General features: G+C 39.3%; 1 protein-coding gene across 1 annotated transcript; it reads left to right on the plus strand.

Annotated features, from left to right (window-relative positions):
* The first annotated feature begins 4264 nt into the window (after nt 1–4264).
* Nucleotides 4265–23737, plus strand: LOC141399213 (ubiquitin carboxyl-terminal hydrolase MINDY-3 homolog). Its single transcript, XM_073977524.1, has 6 exons — nt 4265–4484; nt 9049–9182; nt 9252–9966; nt 10027–10186; nt 10246–10405; nt 22629–23737. The coding sequence occupies exons 1-6, from the start codon at nt 4265–4267 to the stop codon at nt 22773–22775; spliced, it is 1536 nt and encodes a 511-aa protein (XP_073833625.1). The 3' UTR covers nt 22776–23737.
* The last annotated feature ends 550 nt before the right edge of the window (nt 23738–24287 follow it).

Raw genomic sequence — 24287 nt, forward strand, 5'->3', positions numbered from 1 at the left:
TTAGGATGGGACATTAAAACTCAAGCAAATACTGCTACGAAAGCATGCCATTGTTTTGCTGTACTGGAAGAATCGTTGTGTCCTCATGTAAATGGTCCACAGAATACATGAGCAAACACCCTGGTGCAGTTCTAAGGGCGGTTTAAATATTTTTGCCATGGCGTTGCACTTATATTCGAGGACCACACAACCGCCGCATGGCTTATCACAGACCAAAGTAACGCGTTATGTGTGGGTAACATGGTTTCTTAAACCGCACAACTAGTGCTGCAGGCTAGGGACTTGAGAGGTTGTTCCTACATCTCAGCTTGTCGTAGATAGCTGTGGCATGCACGGACGATGCTATCAAATGTGCCCCCCTAATATAGGTGTAGGGTAGTGGTCGCTATTCTGTTACCATTTACGAAATATAAATATTTGCTCATCTCCGCAATCCATGTGGTAAACAGAGTGGGCATAGATTCAGTGGCGGATATTTGCATATTCCTCGCGTGGAAAAAGATTCATTCAAATATGAGTTCAGCCTTTCACAAATGACATTAGAAAATGCACTCGAAGCCAAGACCATACCATCATCCGCATACGTAATGATCTCAATGTCATCTGGAGGGGTGGAATACAAAAAAGTTAGAGGTTAAACACTTCCGGAAATATCACCCCCCCTTTTGGGAACTCTCTATTTCACTCTACGGGGCTTCAATATCTTGTTCCTGAATTCCACGTACGACTGGCGTTCACACATATAACTGATTATTCAACGTTTCAAACCTAGCCGAGGCGTAGTCTGCTCAATGTCCTCAAACAGCCTGGATATCATGATAATATCAAAGACTTTTGATAAGTTGGGCGCCACCAACACTATCCAAGCGAGCGGCTTGTCTTGTTTGAGTCCTCGACTAATACATATGTGCGGGGTTGGCGTGCATCGATGCTTACGTAACCCATGCTGATATCATACTGTTGGTGCTGATACTGGGGAAGAGTAAAGCATCAAGTGTCATTTACACAGGTGACAAAAGCGAAATCCGTCTGTCTGTACGATTCACATTTGGTGACATCTTTGCCTGGCTTTAGTAGCGGGTGCTCCCCGCCCATTTTCCATACTTCGGGAACGATGTAGGTGGTTAGCTACAAGTTGAGAACTTTAGTGAGATACACCACTTCCGGCTCATCCAACTGTTTCAGCATTGCCATGGAGATTCCATCAGATACCAATGCTTTGCAGGATTTAGCGTTCCTGTTGGATTCGCTACATCATGTATTGTAAATTGTGGTGGTTCCATCTCGGCAGGAAGGGATGTAATGCATCATAGTACTCTCTTCGCCCAGACACAACCAGGGTGCTCGACAAATTGTCGATTAAAATAATTTGAGCTCCTCTTCGGATCAGTCAGCTTAACATCGCCAAAAATTACAGAGGTTCTATCTTCCTTCTTTCCAGGGTTCCATTGCCACTAATCTGGCTACAATGTTTCAGCTCTTCAGTTGACATAGGCATTTATTCCGCTTGTGCTCACCGACCAACCTGTTAACTTCCAGTTTTAGATCCGTGACTCTGGAGTCACTGGGGTTGCCTCGACGAAGCTCATCACGCTCAATTGCTAATCTCGTCGTCTCTGCTGGGAAATTTGGTCTCATTTCGGGTATATGGTGGGCGGCAGCAGCAATAATGATGTCTCGGACTGGTCTTTCTGCTACCAGAACATCAGAAGGATTGGGCAGATCTCTGAAGCGGTGATTGTTGAACTCTTTGAAACTCGGCCAATTAGCTTTCCCATGCAAGGTGCGCCGTTCAGGGTTGACGATATGAAGAGATGGTCTGATCCAAGAGAAAAGTTGGTTGCAGGACACGGAGCATTTGTTTAGCTGTCCAACTATATTGACCAAATTAGTGCAATTTGAAAGCAAAGTCCCCCAACTCCACTATTGGCGCGATCCTTCCTCCGTGCGTTGTAACCATCACAACGCTGTTAGCTGCAGTTACGTGGATAACGTTTGAGTGTGATGGATGCGGATGTGACAAATCGGACATATCAAAATGGATGCTGTGTTTTCCTCCGTCCCGACACGGGTCATACGAATCCGTATGATATGTATTTGCACTGAGGTGAGAGCCGCTGGCCGTAAGACAGATGTAGTGTAGTTCTGTGTCAATCCGGCGTCGAAGAACCCGCCGATGTGGGTTTATCCTACTGCCAAAAAGTGCTCAACTTATGCGGAGAATGTTCTTGAAGGAAGAGACTAACGTAGTCCATATTGAAACTGAATCTAATTTGGGAGTCATTAGTTGGTCTCTGTACGATTTTTAGAATTTTTTGGAAAAAAATATGTCGCCGAAATCAGAATCACAAGAACTACGTTGAAACAATCCTCGAACAATTCTTAAACGAAAATAATGAACTTTTATTAGGGAGTTACCTGAGTAGTAGTAGTGCGATATTAGTCCATCTCCGAACTTAATATAAGTTTAAGAAAAATATTATGATTTTCAAAGATTTGACCAATATCAGTCACACCATTCGGTAGTTATCGTTCCATTCAGTTAGTTACCGTAGGGCCATTAGTTTCCTTTGGATCATTATGTAGACAAGCATAAAGAGAACCTTCGGTAAAAAGCCCTTAAACTGCACTTAAGCGAAGATTTTTCTGACAGAAATACCCGGGGGAGTTGTCAGATATAGACCTTCATGGACGAAATATTTTGATGTGCAAAGTTTCAGCCAAATTGGACTCTAAATTTGAAAATTATTGTGCTAAGGGAGAAACCGATTTGGTCCAAACGTTTTACATCGTATTATTTCTTACAGCCTCGAACTATGTCCAAATATTAACTACTTCGGAGCACTCTTTCAGGGACCTCCCACCCAAAGTTTGGAAATAGTGTAGTTTATGGACTCGTCTAAGATCGTTTTTAGATTTTTGTCAACATTTTGGGTATGCGGCATTAGTTAAGCTGGTTCCATTTTTTCAGGGGGCAAATTCATACTTTCTGTGAAATTGGCCTATACACGTCAGAAGTATTGTGTTGGCTTCTTTTCTGTAGATCCAAGGCTGAGGGTATATAGCTGTCGGCACAGCTGACTATATATATGGACCCGAATAAAGTGTGCCGTCATAATATGGGTCGCGTGGCAAAATTCGAAACAAATACGTATTATTTTCCTTAGATATGGTTATACATGTCGATTCCAGCCAATCTTTAGGCCATTGTCTTGTATTGTTGGGCTGAATAATCTCACTTCTAGCATCCATCTATTAGTTTTGTATTTCCTTCCTAATTGGTCTTATAGTTAAACCTTTCTTATTAGTCCAACTAAATTACCTTTAAAAATAAAGTTAAGAACATCAAAATGGCCAAAATCAAATTGAATGTATAGACGAGTACCTGATTGTTCAATGATATATGACCTCCTTCTTATTTCTGAGTCCTTCATCCTTCTTTTTTCTTATTAATTAATTGAGCTAGGATCTAAGAAGTTGTAAAGTTTTAGGTCTCTACCGAAAAATTCCACACATCCATCCGTTAAAAATGCTGTTCTCTCGGAGACTTTTGACAATTTTTGGTATAATACTCAATGCATTTTCATCGATTTTTGTCTTTAAAAACCACGGTTACTGCTGTGAACTCTTACCTTCATTATTATAAGTATTCTTTTGTTATATTTTGGATTTTCCGAACAGATTAATAGCGTTGCTTTAAAAATCTTTTAAAATATATCAGTAAAAACTTCCAATTGAAACCTTTATTAATTTGGAGACTTTTATACGTTAGTTGCGTTATGTACGTTACTTTTCCAAATAACTGTTGACACTAATGAATTATAACGTACGTATCAGCTGACTACATGCACATGCCTTACGTTACGTGCTGCACTAACTTGCATTTGACAAATTGCATTTTACCACACACATAAATTGTGTTTTGAAGGCATTTGGGCGAAAGAAAAATACAAGAAAAATACTATTATTAAAAAAAATATTTTAACAAATTGCTTTTTGCCATAATAATTGGCATCGGCTTTAAACAATTCATCAAGTTGTTTGTAATTTTTAAGCTAAAAAGCCATAAAAACTCTCGTGAGTGTGTGTGCAAAATTCAATGATGTTCTAAAAGTGTTTCGCGTTGTTGAAGGAAAAGAAAAAAAACAGTGTTAGAAAAAAACGAAAGTGAAAAAAAACATCAAAAAATATAGAATACAATAATTGTGATATATTAAATATTGCTAGAATACAACAAACAACAAATTACAAGTGATTGGTGGTCATGGGCGAACATACTAAAAGTGAGACATCAGAATTGCACCAGCAACAGCAGCAGCAGTATCAGGCCACTACAAGTGGGAGTGCTGGATTAACTCCCTCTGCTGTGGATGCAGGCAGAAGTAATGCATTAACGGCCAAGGATGCGCGAGAATTGCAAGAAATACGTAATTTATTATGGGGACCAAATATACGGCTAGATGTGTTTCGCCGTTGGTCTCAAGGTGGGTGTGGGTACTGAAAAAAGAAAAACATTTTACATTAATTTATATGGTATTCTGGTTATTAAATCAAACTAAATTTGTGTGATGCTGCATATTATTTGGCTTAGGTTATTCCCCTACCTTCCCTATGGGAGGGGATTGTCAAAAATTTCTTATTGACACCTGCTGTTACTTTGTATTTATTAGATTTCTCCTCATTTCCCTCGTTCCCTACTCTCCCTTGCTGCTTCCGCACTTTGCTTGTTTATCTAGAAACGTGTGTGTCTTGTGTTTTGTTTTCATTTTTCATGAAACTGAGGGGGTTGTGAGGTGGGTTGTATATTGTTGTTATTTTTAATTTTTTATTTTAAAAATAATTGAAATTCCATGAAAGATGAGTCATCTGTGCCAGAATAAAGCCAATGCAATTTTATTCAACCCATTGCGTTTGGCCCCTCCACTGCCCCCACTTCGTGCTGTTGTTTTGTTTGTGTGTTCATTTTCATTTTGCTTTGGAAATTGACCATATTGCCGCTATTTTTGTGTTTGCATTGTTTTTGAATTTGTATTTTGTATTTGTACCGGCATAAATTGTTTGGTATTGTAAAACCTGTATTGTCTAATTGATCAATTAATAATAGTTACCTTTTGGGTGAAATGTTAATGCTACAATACATATTTTCCATATTTTCTCGTTGCCCTGATCACAAAAATATATATATCGTCTAGATGTAGTCCATACTTCCCGAGATATAGGCCTTTAAAGTTCCGAAAATATGTAGACGAAGGCCGGCTAATTAGAGAAAAATTAATAATATAAAATAAAGTTTTGTTTTCATTCCCTAGATTTGCACTTGTCCATAGGTGAAAGTCTTAAGTCCCCGGCCGAAAGCCGGCTATTTAGAAAAAATTTAATTTAAAAGAAAATTTTGTGCCCGTTCCCGAGGCTTGTACCTGTCCATAGCAGAAAGTCTTAATTCCCCGGCCGAAGGCCGGCTATTGCAAAAGAAAATTATAATTTAAAAGAAAATTTGGAGCTTTAATGGCCTATATCTCGGGAAGTATGGACCACATGAAGGCAATATATATATTATTGTGATCAGGGCAACGAGACCTACCTGTGGGTGTGCGGTCGTATTTCCGTCTTGTTCCGAATCTGTCCATAGATGGAATTCATAAATTCCCGGCCGAAGCCGATCATCCTTGAAATCGTATATATTTTAAAGTGAAGTTTTTCGCGTATTCCGTTTTGGACTTTATGAGGAATCTTTTGTCTGACGTCTCTCAGCATTTAATGTGCATTAGTTTCATTATTCAACAGATTCTACAATGGACTTTCTAACAGTTTAGAACTGAAGCCACCTCTCCTGAATCAAAAATTACACTCTTCAAAACATTGAATAATCGTTTGCATCAGTAGACTTCCCGAACTCTTTGAGGAAGTAGTTTACTTGATGAGTCGGAAGAATTTCATGGGCGTAGCGGTGCAGGAAATCAATCTCAACAACTGCAGCTTACAGCGTTGTGATGTTTCCGACGTACTGAGGAAGGATCGCACCAGAAGTGGAGGTGGGGGATTAGCTTTCCTACTACACCAGTCTGTTCAATACAGATTTACCTCGCTTGAGACTGGCTCTAATGACCAGTCAGGTGTTGGACTGCCTACCACGGCAGTTGCTGAACCTATACATCCCGCAAAAAGACGTTCGGGAACATCTTCGCTATATACCTGCTGGTCGAATACCCAAAGTGCTCCCGAATTTCCCAGCTGAGTCGATGGGATTAACAAGTGAGCGTGATGAGCTTCGTCGTGCCAACCCCAGTGACAGGTTGTCGGTGAGTATAAGCGGTACAAGTGGCTGAATCCTTTAAAGAGTTGCAACATTGGAGCCGAAAAAGTGAATTGTGGGCAATCTCGAACCTTGAAAAGAAGGAATATAGGACCTCAGTCACGTTTGGCGACGTTACGTTGATTGACGCGAAGATGTGCGCAAGTTACTTGAATCGACAGTTTGTCGAGCACCACGGGAGTGACAAGGCGAAGAGAAAAGTACTACGTCGTATTAGATCTCTTCCTGTTGAGGAAGATGTTGCGAATGTCGTAAGGAACGCTAAACCATCCAAAGCGTTGGGCCTTGATGGAATCCCCATGGATGTACCGGATGCCGAAAAATGCACAGTATTGTCCCGCTAGCAAAGGTGAATCACACAGGTCGATTTCGCTTTTGTCACCCGTAGCAAAGACCCTTGAAGCTTTAGTTTTTCTCAGAGTAAGAAACAGCTATCCAGTTGCCGATCATCTGCGTGGATTTCGTAAGCAGCACAGCACGACAAACGCGCTGCCCGCCATCTTCACATATATTAGTCGAGGACTCAACCAGAGCAAAGCTTATGATAGAACTTGTCAAAAGCCTTTGACACTGCATTCCACACGGTTTGACGACATCGAGCAGACTACTCTCCGCCCAAGTTTGAAACGTTAGACAATCAATTATATATGTGGTCGCCAGTCGTACGTGGAATTCAGTAAAAAGGGTGAAACTTCGGGAATGTTTAACTTCTACCTCTCTTGAATTCCGCCCCCTCTAGACGGCATTGAGATCGTAACGTATTCGGGCGATTGCACGATCTTGGCGTCAGCTACTTTTCCTGATGTAATTTGGCTGAACTCCTATTTGACTGATCTTACCACTTTTTCTACCCGAGGAATATGCAAATATCTGTCACTCGGTTCATCACATGGACGGCAGAGGTGAGAACAGGGTTGAATGTCATGGTCGATGGTAGCAGAATTCCGACCAAAACTACCCCAAAAATTCTAGGGTCCCATTTGGCAGCATGCTCATGTTGTCCGTGCATGCCACAGCTATCTGCGACGAGCTGAGATGTAGGAACAAGGTCCTCCAGTCCCTAGCCGGCAGCACTTGGGTGCAAATAAATAAACATTGATGACCACACATATCGCGTTAGGTCGGTCTGTGGTAAGCTATGCATCGCCAGTATGGTACGCAAATATAAGTGCAATGCGATGGAAAAATATTCAAACCTGTCAAAAATGTAGCGAACTTCAAAAGGGTATCTCCTCATGTCTTCAGTGGACCATATGCATGATGAGACAAGATTCTTCCAGTACAGCAGCACAATGGCATGCTCTCGTTGCAGTATTTGCTCGAGTGTTAACGTGAGAGCCATCTAAATCGTCATAGTGTGGATAGAACCTCCCAGCCAAGGCATGTCAGGAGGTATATTCATAATCTAGAAAGAGAGGTCGAACGTTACAAGAGAGAACCTCTAGGCAGATGAAGTCGAAAATGTCATAAAAAACCATCGGAGTACATCCTCTGTAATAGCTGTAGAATATCATCTGCCACGAGATGCCTCAATTTCTATAGACAAGAATAACACTGTGCCCACACTACACTTCTTCAACGAACCTGACAAACCTTCATTATGAAACATTTCTTCTCAATCGGGCATGTTCCGGAATTCACGGTGTATCCATTTCACATCACACATGCACTTCACCTGTGAAAGCAATTGATGTTCTGTGTTTCACGTGAAAAGAGCTTTCATATTTCACGAAAGAACTTTGGAAAGCTTTATTACAGCTTTCAAACTTTATCATTTACAATGAAAAACATATCAGTCTGCGTTGGGGCATCAACGAATACACATGCGTGTGTGGGTATGTACGCTTTGTTCGTTTGATTGTTTACGAAACAGGGTAAACAAAGAAACGAACTTCTACAAGAGCGCGTACATGTTGAATTTGGTACTTTAAGAAAAATATATTGTGTTAAGAAAATTAAATATTTTTTTTAAATACTCATAGAAAACACATTAAATTTTAGTCCTAAGCAGCTTTTTGTAGGAATTTGCAATTAGTTTCTTTAAAAAATAAGGATTCACTCAGCTCCCGCCATCAAAATTACAGTGTGAGGAATACACCCCAATTAGGTGTAAAGTGTGTTGCAGAACAGCTTTAGGTGTATTCGATACACGTGAGGTGCAGAGGTGAATGACAGAACATGCCCGAATAATTTCAGTAGAAAGGAGGAAGGGCTAACAGCTCTATAGTCAATAGGTAACGTGTTTTTTTAAATTATTTGTAATTTAGGTCACCTTTAGTAGGTATGAACAGGCCTCAAAGGTCTCTTTCACCACAAACACTCGGAGATTTGTACGGCATTTGAAAGGTATTAATCGCCGTCGTATGAATGTCCTATATTACCGGCAAAGTAGAGAATTCTGTAAATTACCAAAAAACATTTCACTAAAAATTTCAAGGGCTAGTGCCCAAATGGCCAACAACGACAATCTCCAAGAGGACATCAGGATGCTGCCAGTCGACAGTGTTTTGTTAACAGCACTTTTTCTGCTGGCTTATTATTTGCAGTGATGTAATTTTCATATTCAAACTATGTGGAATTATCCAACATTGTGACACATCTGTCATTCTGGGAAAACTGAATAATACTGTTAATAGATCACATTCCCAACAGCTTAGCTTAACAGGGATTTAAACAAAACAACACGAGTAATTCCTTCGACTTATTTCAATATTTTTTCTTCTCTTATTCAACAGGTTTTGAATTTAGTGATGTTGAGCCATCAGCTTTGGTACAAAAGCAAGGTGGTCCCTGTGCTGTGATTGCTCCCGTGCAAGCCTACATTCTAAAGATCCTTATTATGGATACACCTGGTCATTTTCTTAAAGATGTGAGTATAAATATTTCACCATTTCTTCTCTAAAATACATATATTAAAATGTATTCTTTCCTCTTTCAGTTGACACCCGATAAATGTAAAAGTCTCTTAATCCAAGCCCTATGTACCATATTAAGTAAATGTAAAGCACAACGTTTACGTTTAGTAACCTTACCTGTTGATCAGTGTTCCGAAGCCAAAGAAACGCCAGCAACGGATGTAGAAAGTGATATATGTGATGATGATGCTGCTAATTTAAATACAATTGATACAGCGTCAGGTAGTGGTGCTGCTGGTCCTGATAGTGGTGGTGATCTATCATCATCATCGTGTCTAACATCAACTGCCGATGAAGAAATTTCACCGGAAGAATACCATAATCGCCTACAAGTTATCTATTTCAATAATATTGAAGAATTGGAAAGATACTATACGCATAATTTTGATGTGTTATCTGCCAAATATGGTGTTTTACTTTTTATGTATACCGTCTTGTTGACAAAGGGGATAGAGAATGTTAATTCTGAACTGCTGGATACATCAGAGCCCTTAATACACAATACCTATGGTTATGGATCACAGGCATTGATAAATTTAATGTTAACCGGTCGAGCTGTGGCCCATGTCTGGGATAATGATCAGGATGTTGGCGGTCTAAAGCTGCGTGGTATTGATGAACAAAGTGATATTGGTTTCATTACATTGATGGAACAAATGCGATACTGTACCGTCGGATCGTTTTATAAAAACCCACGAAATCCGGTGTGGGTTATGGGTTCAGAAACTCATTTAACTGGTAAATAGAAATAAATATAAAATTAAAAAAAATAATTTTATTTTTTTTTATTCGTTGCAGTGTTATTTAGCAATGAAAAGAGGCTTGTCTCGCCCGAAACACCATCGGAAATAGCCCGTCGTGTCTTTAAGTCATATGATCCAGATGGTAATAATTTCATACCTACCCCTGTCTTGCAGGATGTCTTGGCAGCTTTGGATTTAGTCAGTGAAGCAGAGTAGTGAGTATAATTGTCCTTTATACTAAATACAAAGAATTTTATCAGTCTCCCAATTGCAGTGTGGAAATAATGCAAAGACGCTTGGATCCTGAAGGCTTGGGTATAATATTACTTAATGCATTTATGGATGAATTTTTCCCCCAAGAAAAACGTTCAACCCCCGACACCTTTGATTTGATGCATTATAATGGCATACCAGGATCAAATGAGGGTAATAAGGTAAGTGTGCTTTAAGCCATCGGATTATGAAATGATAGCTTTGGTAACACTGTGCAACAAAATTCAATTTTTTTCAAAATGATGGGAAAACCTGCGTAGATTATGAAAGTAGAGCTGAAAATCTGAGACACTGTATCGGCGTTTTTAAAGTTTACATCGGAAAGTAATGTGGCCGAAGGTTAGTCTGCTTAATGTCATCCAACAGCGTAGAGTGCTTGACCATATCTATGGCTTTTGATATGTCAAGTCGCACTATCACGGCTTGCTCTGGTTGAGTCCTCGACAGATACATGTGGAGATGACTAGCAGCGCTGTTGCCGTGCTGGGAGATAGTCTGATCCAAGAAAAACGACAGATAGCAAGGTGACGTCATTTGACAGGACATAATGTCAGGAAACGATGGTTATGTCTGGAGACAACATTGTGTTCAAGAGGGAAGGGTGTGTTTGTCCACCCCCATCAGGTGGGAGTTTCGGAGGTTGCTTTGAAAATGTGATTTGATTTGGGGAGGTACACTGCAGTGCATTTATGTGTACTTTTAAGGCGGTATTAACCTTTAATGCTGTATTAGGGTGCCAGACGATTTTGGGGCTGATACAAGTACAATTTTGCAAGGTTTCCACATATCTGGGGTGATATCGACAATTATGCCCTTTGGGCCAAAATGTTTTTTTTTTTGCATTTTTGTGGCTAGACCGTCAGGTCCGGACAGTACAGGCTGTACAGGTTTTTTGCGTTTGTTACTGCTACAGCCGTTACATGGACAACAAATCCAATGCCACAAGAATTGCTGCTGAGCCCTTCGATTATTCTGGAGGTTACCTCACTGAGTGCTGTAACAGTATCCATTCCAACTCGGAAGCCGTGTTGGTGGTCGGCAAGGTTTTTGTTGTTGTAACAGCATATAAACCTACGTAGAAGGACGTACAACAACAACAATGTAGAAGCATCGGTTTGATGTTGGGTTGGCAGGCCGCTGCCGTGTTGGCAAGGTGGAAATGCTTAGTGATTAATGGGAAGTGTGTGTTATAGGTCGATAGGAAATCCCCAAGTGAGCCAGCTTCCCAGGTTCTGGGCCTTATTTTTTATCCTGCCCGTAGTTATATATTTTTTGCAAGCGCGTAGTATGACATGCCTAATTGTGTTTTCACCCGCTGGGCTCATGACATTTTTGATGTTCCTGCTACGGAAGTCTTTTGTACTGATGAGGTCGAGTTAAAGCATTTAAGATAGAGATTTGTAACTGGGTATAGAAGTTTATATTACTCCTAGGATGTTTGGAATTAAAAATGGGTTATATCGGTCCACTTTTTAATATCGCCCCCATAGAATGGTACCTCCCGATTTTCGTATTTTAAGGATTTCAGGGTCATTAACATACCAAACTGGATGAAATTTGGTATTTAGTATTCGATAATGGTATTAAACATTCCAAAAGACCATTGTTGGTATAGGTCCACGTTTTCAAATTGCCTCCCCATTTTCGGTATTTTTAAGTTTGTAGCTTCAATATCCCGTTCACCCATAAGAACGTTAAAAACTTGGGTTTGGGCTTCGGGTTAGTAAGCGTCCAATAGAAAAACAGCCTACTATGAAAAAACGAAAGAAAAGAAAAACAAATCCCTCAAAAGTTGACAACCCCCGCAAACGTTTAAGGACCATGCTCTGCGAATCTGCACCTGGAATGTTCGCACTCTTTATAGAGAAGGTGCAGTTTACGCATTGGCAGATGTACTTGAAAAGTACAAGCCCGACATTACTGCCATACTGGAAATACGATCGATTGGGAAAAGGCGTCACAACAACACCTAAAGGTTACGCACTGTATTATAGATGCCATGATCCAAAGCATGAGTTTGGTTGCGGATTTGTAGTTTATCGGTGGTTAAAACATCTGGTCTCCAGTTTCACCCCAGTGAATGAAAGACTCGCTACAATTCGATTAAAAGCAAAATTCTTCAACATCAGCTTTATTTGCGCTCATGCTCCCACTGAAGACAAGGACGAACAGACCAAAGATATTTTTTATGAGCGCTTAGAAAAAACTTATGACCGTTGCCCTGCCCATGACATTAAAATTATACTAGGCGATTTTAATGCCAAAATTGGAAAGGAGAATATCTTTGGGTGACGTAGGGGATGGAAGATACCAAGGAACGGTCCTGACCGGTTTTAACATGGCAAAGCCCAGGATTTATCTTGGTCCCTCTTTCATCCCAAGTGGACACTGACCTCCCCGTGGTGTCACCTGGGGAACTGCCTTTAACACCCGTTAAAGGTAGTGAGCTAACATGTGCCGCGCGTTCACCCATAAGAACGTTAAAAACCTGGGTTTGGGCGTCGGGTTAGTAACCCTCCCCTAGAAAAAACAGCCTACTATGAAAAAACGAAAGAAAAGAAAAACAAACCCCTCTAAAGTTGACGAACCCCGCAAACGTCTTAAGGACCATGATCTGCGAATCTGCACCTGGAATGTTCGCACTCTTTATAGAGAAGGTGCAGTCTTCGCATTGGCAGACGTACTTGAAAAGTACAAGACCGATATTACTGCCATACAGGAAATACGATGGATTGGGAAAGGCGTCACAACAACACCTAAAGGTGACGCACTGTATTATAGCTGCCATGACGTAAAGCATGAGTTTGGTTGTGGATTCGTAGTTAGTCGGAGACTAAAACATCTTGTATCCAGCTTCACTCCAGTGAATGAAAGACTTGCTGCAATTCGAATAAAAGCTAAATTCTTCAACATCAGCTTTATTTGCGCTCATGCTCCCACTGAAGAAAAGGACGAACAGACCAAAGATATATTTTACGAGTGCTTAGAAGAAACATATGACCGTTGCCCTGCCCATGACATTAAAATCATTCTAGGCGATTTTAATGCCAAAATTGGAAAGGAGAATATCTTTGGCCCAACAGTCGGGAAATTCAGTCTCCACAGTGAAACATCTGACAATGGTATGAGACTGATAGACTTTGCAGCTGCAAAAAACATGGTAGTTAGCAGTACCAGATTTAATCATCTCGATATTCATAAGGGCACCTGGCTGTCTCCAGATCAGAAAACAAGAAACCAAATTGATCATGTTGTGATAGATGGAAGACATTCATCGAGCGTGTTGGATGTTCGATCGTTCCGAGGCGCAAACATTGATTCGGACCACTACCTTGTTGCAGCAAAGGTACGCACCCGCTTAAACGTAGCAAACAAAGTACGAGCAGACACAACACGAAAGTTAGACATCGGTAAGCTGCAATCACAACAGATAGCCACAGCATATTCCACTCAACTAGCCCAATTGCTTAATCAAAGCCCTCCTCATCCCGATAACATATCAGCGCAATGGCAAAGCATTGCCCACTCCATGCGAACAGCCGCAAAATCCATACTTGGATACCAGAGACCTCCACCAAGGAATCCATGGTATGATGAGGAGTGTCGTGCTGCCACCGAAGAGAAAAATGCGGCATATAAGGCTACTTTACAATCCGTAGCAACGCGTAGCGCACGAGAGAGATACAGGGAGAAAAGGAGAGAGGAGAAACGTCTTTTCCGCAGGAAAAAGAGAGAGATGGAAAAGCGGGAGTGTGAAAAAATCGAGATGTACAGGAGCCAGAATGAAGTCCGAAAATTCTACCAAAGAGTCAAGCATCAAACTGATGGCTTTGGTACAGGCACATCCTCCTGTAGAGACCAGCAAGGTAATTTGGTAACTGATACAGATAGTGTACTCAGGATATGGAAAGAACATTTTTCAAATCTGTTGGTATCCAATAGCAGCGAAGACGACGAAGATACCACAGTCCCAATCCCAGAAGATGGTATTGAATGTATACTGCCCAGCCAAGATGAGGTAAAGACAGCAATAAATCGGCTGAAGAATAATAAGGCAGCAGGGGCCGATGGCTTACCAGCCGAGCTGTTCAAAACCGGAGGCGACACGCTGATAAGGTGTATTCATCAGCTAGTTAGCACCATCTGGCAGGAAGAACGAGTACCCGACGATTGGAACCTGAGTATCCTGTGCCCCGTCCACAAGAAGGGAGATAAGACTGTATGCTCTAACTATAGGGGCATAAGTCTACTCCCTATTGCCTACAAGATCGTGTCAGGGATATTGTGCGAACGACTAAAGCCAATGGTCAACGAGATTATTGGACCATACCAATGCGGCTTTAGACCTGGCAAGTCCACCATTGACCAGATATTTACCCTGCGGCAAATCCTGGAGAAGACCCAAGAGATGCAGATCGACACCTACCACCTTTTTGTCGATTATAAAGCAGCCTTCGACAGCCCGCTGCGCTCAAAGGTATTCCAAGCCATGTCTGAATTTGGTATTCCCGCAAAGCTCATCCGGCTTTGTAAAATGACTTTAACTGACACGAGGTCCTCAGTTAAAATAGGAAAGAACCTCTCCGAAGAGTTTGGTACCAAAAGAGGTTTCAGACAAGGAGACAGCCTTTCGTGTGATCTCTTCAACATTCTGCTGGAAAAGGTTATACGAGAGGCAAACGTCAAAAGAAGTGGCACAATCTACACCAATAGCCACATGTTACTTGCTTATGCTGATGATATAGACATCATGGGTCGATCAGTAAAAGAAGTAACTGATACCTTTATAAAGGTCGAAGGAGAATCTGCTAAAGTGGGTCTGGCGGTAAACGGTGAGAAGACCAAGTTGATGGTGTCGACGCGCAATGCGTCCATTGAGCTCGGACCGACTGTGGAAGTTGGTTCCTATAATATTGAGGTAGTAAAAGACTTCGTCTACCTCGGCACCTCCGTCAACACAACAAACGACATCAGTTGTGAAATAAAAAGAAGAATTGTATTGGCCAACAGATGCTACTTTGGATTAAGTAAGCAGTTTAAAAACAAAGCCACATCTCGTCAAACAAAAATAACGCTCTACAAAACACTGATACTACCCGTGCTGATGTATGGCTCCGAAGCCTGGGTACTTGCGCAAGCAGACATGGCAGTGCTTGGTGTGTTTGAGAGAAAAATTCTTCGAAAGATCTACGGACCAATCTGCGTTGACGGTGAATATCGACGTCGCATGAACCACGAGCTGTATCTGCTATACAACGACATCAATATTGTTAAACGTATCGAGATGCAGCGATTGCGTTGGCTAGGCCATATCATAAGAATGAGCGATGATGAACCCGCTAAAAAGGCGTATGAATACATGCCACATGGCGGTGCACGCAGAATTGGCAGGCCAAGGAATAGATGGCGCAAACAAGTGGATGTTGAGATGAAAAGGCGCGGTATTCCAGAGTGCAAAGCAACAAATAGAGAGGAATGGAGATCTCTTCTTAGTTCGGCCTATAGAACAAATGTTCTGTAATGGGCCAGCTAAGTAAGTAAGTAAGTAATATCTTTGGCCCAACAGTCGGGAAATTCAGTCTCCACAGTGAAACATCTGACAATGGTATGAGGCTGATAGACTTTGCAGCTGTAAGAAACATGGTAGTTAGCAGTACCAGATTTAAGCATCTCGATATTCATAAGGGCACCTGGCTGTCGCCAGATCAAAGAACAAGAAATCAAATTGATCACGTTGTGATAGATGGAAGACGTGCATCAAGTGTGTTGGATGTACGATCGTTCCGAGGTGCAAACATAGACTCGGACCACTACCTTGTTGCGGCAAAGGTACGTACCTTTTTAAACGTAGCAAACAAAGTGCGAACTGACACAACACGCAAGTTTGACATCGGTAAGCTGCAATCACAACAGATAGCCACAGCATATTCCACTCAACTGGCCAACTGCTTAATCAAAGCACTCCTCGTCCCAGTAACATATCAGGACAATGGCAAAACATTGCCCACTCCATGCAAACAGCCGCAAAATCAGTACTTGGGTACCAGAGACCTTCACCAAGGAATCCATGGTATGACCAGGAGTGTCGTGCTGCTACCGAAGAGAAAAATGCGGCATATACGAAGAAGAATAGTGTTGGCTAACAGATGCTACTTTGGGCTGAGTAAGCAGTTTAGGAAAGCCACCTCTCGTCAAACAAAAGTAACACTTTACAAAACACTGATACTACCCGTGCTAATGTATGGTTCCGAAGCATGGGTACTTGCTCAAGCAGATAAGGCAGTGCTTGGTGTGTTCGAGAGAAAAATTCTTCGAAAGATCTACGGGCCAATCTGTGTTGTCGGCGAATATCGGCGTCGTATGAACAACGAGGTGTACCAACTATACAATGACATCAATGTAGTTGAACAAATCGAGATACAACGATTGCGATGGCTAGGCCATGTTATAAGAATGAGTGATGATGAACCCGCTAAAAAGGCGTATAAATACGGGCCGCATGGAGGTTCCCGCAGATCTGGAAGGCCAATGCTTCGTTGGAGCGAACAAGTGAAACGAGATATCAGTAAGCTACATATCCCAGATTGGGAAAATACAGCAGCAAACAGAGAGGATTGGAGATTTTTTCTTAGTTCGGCTTATGGAACAAATGTTCTGTAAAAGGCCAGCTAAGTAAGTAAGTAAGTAAGTTGGTATCCAATAGTAGCGGAGTCGACGAAGATACCAGATCCAATCCAAGAAGACGGTATTGAATGTATACCCCCCGGCCAAGATGAGGTAAAGACAGCAATAAACCGGCTGAAGAATAATAAAGTAGCAGGAGCTGATGGCCTACCAGCCGTGCAGTTTAAAACCGGAGGCGATACGCTGATAAGGTGTATGCATCAGCTAGTTAGCTCCATCTGGCAGGAAGAACGCGTACCCGACGATTGGAACCTGAGCATCCTGTGTCCCGTCCATAAGAAAGGAGATAAGACTTTACGCTCCAACTACAGAGGCATAAGTCTTCTCCCTATCCATTGACCAGATATTTACCCTGCGCCAAATCCTGGAGAAGACCCAAGAGATGCAGATCGACACCTACCACCTTTTTGTCGATTATAAAGCAGCATTCGACAGCCCGCTACGTTCAAAGGTATTCCAAGCAATGTCTGAATTTGGTATCCCCGCAAAGCTCATTCGGCTTTGTAAAATGACTATAACTGACACAAGATCTTCAGTTAAAATAGGAAAGAACCTCTCCGAGGAGTTTTGTACCAAAAGAGGTTTCAGGCAAGGAGACAGCCTTTCGTGTGACCTTTTCAACATCCTGCTAGAAAAGGTTATACGAGAGGCAAACGTCAAAAGAAGTGGCACAATCTACACCAATAGCCACATGTTACTTGCTTATGCTGATGATATAGACATCATGGGACGATCAGTAAAAGAAGTAACCGATACCTTTATGAAGGTCGAAGGAGAATCTACTAAATAGGGTCTGGCGGTAAACGGCGAGAAGACCAAGCTAATGGTGTCGACGCGCAATGCGTCCATTGAGATCGGACCAACTGTTGAAGTTGGTTCCTATAATTTTGAGGTAGTAAAAGACAAACGACATCAGTTGTGAAATAAAAAGAAGAATTGTATTGGCCAACAGATGCTACTTTGGCTTAAGTAAGCACTTTAAAAACAAAGCCACAACTCGTCAAACAAAAATAACGCTTTACAAAACACTGATACTACCCGTGCTGATGTATGTTTCCGAAGCCCGGGTACTTGCGCAAGCAGATAAGGCAATGCTTGGCGTGTTTGAGAGAAAAATTCTTCGAAAGATCTACGGACCGATCTGCGTTGACGGTGAATATCGACGTCGTATGAACCACGAGCTGTATCTGCTATATAACGACATCGATATAGTTAAACGTATCGAGATGCAGCGATTGCGTTGGCTAGGCCATATATTAAGAATGAGCGATGATGAACCCGCTAAAAAGGCGTATAAATTCGAGCCACATGGCGGTGCACGCAGAATTGGCAGGCCAAAGTATAGATGGCGCAAACAAGTGGATGATGAGATGACAAGGCGCGGTATTCCAAAAAGCGAAGCACGAAACAGAGAGAATTGGAGATCTTTTCTTAGTTCGGTCTATGGAACAAATGTTCTGTAATGGACCAACTAAGTAAGTAAGTAGCTTCAATATCCAACCAAAAGTGCTGAAATTTTACAATTATTCTTCGTTCCCGATTTTCGGTATTTTTTAGAACGGTCCTTCCTGATTTTCGATATTTTGAACGTTTCAGCGTTATTAGCAACCCGAACTGGATGAAATTTTGTATTTACTATTCTATGGGGGTATAAACTATTACATAAGAGAGTATTAAACTTTCCTGAGGGTATTAAACTTTCGACGTCTTTATATAGCTCACGTAGCACGGTACCTCCCGATTTTCGATTGGAAGAGCTTAGCTTAGCCTTTAGGCTAGAAATAGGGTGTCCAAAAAACCGGTTTTTCCAAACAAAACGGTTTTCGGTTAACCGAAATTTTCAGTTTTTTCAAAAACCGGTTTTCGGTTTTCAAAAATTTTCAAAGCCGGTTAACCGGTTTAAACCGTTTTTGTAAAATAGGTACAAAATTGCTCATAATTGATAAATATTTGATTAAAAATGTGCGGCAAGGGGTAAATTAATTATAACTAATTCGTTATTATATAATTATCTGATACTATCCTTGTTATTTAACATTCAACCTTAAAGTGGAGACAGCAAACATAAGTCAGAAATTGTGCCCTAAGAATAGTAAAAGCCCTTACTGTGTACCAAAGGAATTAAATTTACATTTCATTAAGTCTGGATTCTCCTTCTTGCGTTGAGAACCTCAAAGTATCGTGCCGGAATCAAAATGTACTTTTTTATCGTTACCCTTTACAAACTTAAATCCGACAAGTTCTTAGTTTACTGTAATAATTCAAAAACGTATGAATAACGTCATTCAAACAACCGTGCGATATTACGTATACACAGTTTTTTCATAGATCGTTCAAGTGAGCTATATTGGAGTTGTGCCATTGTACACAAAATATTTTCAAGTTTAAAGGTATCTGACATTTATAATTTAGCCGTACCTTTTGTTAGTTAAGTTTAGTTTACTTTCAAGAATACAACTGTAATGTAATTTTAAAAATATTACTACTTTCTTAAAACCGGTTAACCGACACAAATAACCGGTTTTTTCGGTTAACCGAAAATGACGTTTTTGGTGAAAACCGGTTTCGGTTTTGTAACTCAAAACCGGTTTCGGTTTTGGACACCCTAGCTAGAAAGGGTATATGAAGAAAAGACAAAATTTTTTAGTTTTCCATAAAAAAAAATTAAAATTTTTTTTTAAGCTACATGAAAGATTTTTGGTACATAGATTGGGAAAAAAATCCCATTCTTAAATCTGTTCGAGATACTAATTTTGGTTGTTGCGCGCAAAAGTTATGGCGGTTTCAATTCTGATAAAAAGAAAAAAATCTTTAAAAGACTCTAATCATTATATAGAGAAACTCTCTTAATTAGGGGCTCCCTACGTAATATATGATTACTGAGGCCCCATAACATTAGTGAAAAAGTTTTAAGTTTTCGCGGAAATTGAGAAAGAGTTAAAAAAAATGGTACTTTGCAACTTGTTTTAATAAAATTCAGGCTGTTTACGCATCCTAAAAATATTTAAAAAAAATATGTACGTAATCTAAACATCGCGATGATTCAAATGAAACCAAAACTATACAAATCCGTTAAATGGTTTGCATATTATAGCAAAAACAAAAAGATACATATATTGAGGAAATTTATAAAATTTTTGAAAGAGAAAATATTTATTAAAATTTATTTTGTGAGTTAGTTGAAAAAATGTAGGAAAAATTGTCGGAGTTATTCTTCTATTTTAGAGAAATTTCACGCAAAAAATAGAATTTTTTATTCTAATCACTTCTCCAATACACACTAACATCTAGCGGAAGATATGGAAATCGTTCAAATAAATATTGGGTTCCTTTTAATGAGGTATACTCTTGAAATAAAACTGTATCGAGTAATGTTCTTTTTGAAATGCGTGTAAATCGCAAAATCCTCAAAATCACATGATGCGCATGCGGTTTAACAACACAGCGAATTCTTCTCTTTTAATTTGTACACATTTGCTAGGATTTACTTTGGCCGCTAAGATGTAGCATCATCTGCAGTTTAGTGTGCAACAAACTGTATAACGCTTATAATTTGCACAAAGTGCATACACTTTTTATGCGCATCCGATTTCACTATCATCCATGAAAAAATACATCGATCTAAACCTATTTCGATAAAATCCATCAAGAACCGTGGATGTAGCATCACACACTATTTTTGGGATATATCGGATAAAGCTCCCATGGCACTAAATTTTTTAAACCACTGTTTTCGCAAAAACTCGAGTGATGTGTCAGTTTCTTCATTGAAAAGGAAACGATCCACAGAAAACGCGATTTAATCCGCGATATTTTCAAAAACACATTTCGCAAATTTTCAATTTTTGCAGTAGCCATTTCCGCCGTTCTAGTAGATGGATTTTTACGATCTGTGATTCATATGATCCGGATCGTCGAAAAACTAAAATATCGCGGGGTACCAGCACACTCAAAACGATATTGTAAACACTGTACCAAAAAATAGGTTTTTTAGAAAATATATCGCACTAAATTTTGGCCTTTGGCAGTAGATTACTCTGCTGCTGTGTGGGCTACATACTCAATATACATATCAGATTATGCGAAATCGCAAGTTCTTTAATCCTATAATTGGTTTTTTGAAAGATCCGACTGCGCGTCCCAGTTACATAAAAAATACAAAAAACACCTGAAATCCGGCTTCAAAATGTCAGCATCGATAAAAGGTGGATGCAGTGGAAATTTTGGAAAGTGATACATTAGAAGTGTAATCTTCATTTTGTATTCTCCTACTTTTACTTCGGACAGATGTCCGTCATTTGAATGGTTTAATCAGAAATCGAATAGCAATGTAAAAAACCTGTTTAGCTTCAACGTGTTTTTACCTATGTTTTTTCCTTTACGCGGTCGTAACTACCACGTAAATTGAATTTTATTTGCTAAATTTTTGAGCTTTGTACAAAAACATCTAAATTAATCCAGCAATAGTCATAGTTACTGGTAAACTACAATAGTTCGCGTATTATAATAGTGCAAACCTTGGCTTCATGGAAACTAAAAAATTTTGACTTTTCCTCATATACACTTTGATACGAAAAATATCCGTCTGTCTGGCTGGTGCGAACGATAACTCTCGAACGGATCAACCGATTCGAACCAAAGATGGGGCATATCGGTCCACTACTTCTGGTACCTCCCCACAAAAGTTCAAAATTTTTCTGTAAAATGGTGTGAACGATAACTCTCGAAGGGAGCAATCAATTCGGTCCAAACTTTGCACATCGTATTATTCCTTCCAGATATAGATCGGGTTCGAATATGGGCCCACTCCTTCGGGGTTCCTCCCACACAAAATTCGGATAAAGTGAAGTTTAAGAGCTCCTCTCGGATGGTCTTGCAATATTTTCAGTAAGTTGTCCTTGCGGCTCCCTTTACGATGGTAAAATTTTTTTCTTGCGCAAGTACATACTTCCTGAGATATTGGCCTAAAAGCTCCAAGAAACCCTGACGGCACCAACCAAAATGCCAAATCCGCAAGATAATTCTCGCAGGAAGTTTCTGATTGGTGCAGACTTTGCACATCGTATTATTTCATCCAGTCAATTATGGGATCGAAATATAGACTATATCGGTCCACTCCTTCGGGTACCTCCCACACAAAATTCGGAAAAAGTGAAGTTTAAGAGCTCCTCATCGCATCGTTTTTATTTTTTTCGGTAGTTTGTTCTAGCGGCCTCATTTACAGTGGTAATTTTTTTTCGGGATTTAGTGAATATTTCCTAAGATAATGGCCAATGACTAAAAAAACTCCAAAACCCTGTCAGCTATTGTGCAAGATAACACTAAAACTTTTTCAAAAATATCTTTTAAAATTATTTTAACGTAATTTAATATTTCGAGTCCTTTATGAGGAAGTTTGGTTACGAAAAATGTTTGGTATATGTTAATGATTTGGTGTAGCCCCACATTACGGTACCTACTGATTTTAAAGCAAACTCGTGATACAAAATCAATATATTTTATATATGGCATAATTATAGTGTTTGGTTTGGTTATGTTGTTGTTGTTGTTTTCGTTGTTGTTTTTTTTTGGTCCGTCAGCACAGTTGGCTGATACTTTCTTACTTGTTTTTATTTCGATTTGTTTATTTTTGATGGACTTTTTGGTCAGATTCATTAATGAATAAAACTAATGTAAATTCATTTTGTTATATCTTTCTAGGTTCGCTATTGCAAAGGTTCTGCCATACTTTTGGAAACTGATCTAAAATCGGTATTTGTATCAAATCCATTGATGACATGTCTACAAACAAAATGGCCAAACATTGAAATGAATTGGCATGATATGAGAATACCATCAATGAATTGACCACATTATTGAAATGCATATAGAAAAGCCGCCGCCTAATAAAGATTCTAAAATTGACGGAAGATCAAAAAGTGCATGTAAAATCTCACATGGATGATATATAAGAAACATTGCTATACTACTACCACTACTCGAGGCCTATACACACACATACACAACAGACAGTCAGCTCTTCTTTTTAGAGATGCAGTTTTAATGTAGATTGCTGCCAACTATAAGGATAACTGGAAACCAGAAGAAGAAATATACTTATATACAAAGAAGGACAGCAATTCAATTCATAAACAATAACACAACATAAAAAACTCCCAATTATTATTAGCATAAGAGCAAAACAGAATGCAGAAAGAGATAACATGGTTTACGATGTAGTACTAGCATTAGTACATTTTATGATTTATAGCTTTACATAGATTTTCTCCACCATTCATCCATCCCCACTAAAAACCAACTAACAAAACACTTCCAAAGTTTGGCCAAAAACAGTTTGTGTCATTTTGGACTCTGTTGTTTTCATAGAAAATTTACACACAAAATTCGTTATTTTTAAACAAGAACTTTTCTATCCCATAAGCTAACATGGTATGTAACTGATATAGGGAATTTGAGTGTGACTATGATTATTAAATATGCATGTAGAAGACGTTGGCATTAGGTTAATTATGAAACCAGGAACATGAGTTCATCCCTTGATGTTACATTGCTCCTTTTTAGCATTAATAACATGCATGTTTATATATCTATACTATTTTCTTATACCAGTTCCATATTGTCTTGGCAAAAATAAAAAGGTAGACTCGTCAAATAATAACAGATGATCTACTCGAAACACCCATCCCAACTTCTTCTCCTTCTTTTTTAGTGTATAACAAAATTAATATTTCAGAAAAAAAACCAAACCGACAAAAATTTAACAAAACTTCCAAATTGTAATTATATAATTTTAAACAACACAAAAGAAAGCAACTAAAGAGTATAGTAAAGTAACTCGATAAACACAACAAAAAACTGAATTTGAATACCCGCCATTATCATAAAAAAACATTTATATATACTTTATTATTTATATAGGTATATATAAATATAGATTTGTAATGTATCTATTATTATTAATTATAATTTGTTGTTATTTAATTGACAAAGAAATTGAAAACTAAGAAAAAAACGAAACAAAAAAGTAATAAAAAACCACACCCTCAAGTATTTAATTGTAAGCTGTTTGCTAAAGTTTTTTCTTTTAAATTTAAAAAAATAGTGTTTTTCATTTGTATTGTATATTTATTTGTAATCTGAAACTAAATGCAAAGAAAAAAGAACACAAAAACTAAACACAGAGCTCTCACACCAAGTAATATTAAAAAAAACAAGAATTATATTAAAAAATTTCATTAAAAAAGTTCAGATTTACTTTAGCACCTTAACAAGAAAATGAAAAAAAGTGAAACTAATAAAATAAAACAAAAGGTAACAACATTTAATTTAAGAAAACTAAACAAAAATAAGAGTTTATTG

The sequence above is a fragment of the Musca autumnalis genome, unplaced genomic scaffold, assembly GCF_047663935.1.
Source record: "Musca autumnalis isolate F117 unplaced genomic scaffold, ASM4766393v1 scaffold_3, whole genome shotgun sequence".
Taxonomy (NCBI): Eukaryota; Metazoa; Arthropoda; class Insecta; order Diptera; family Muscidae; genus Musca; species Musca autumnalis.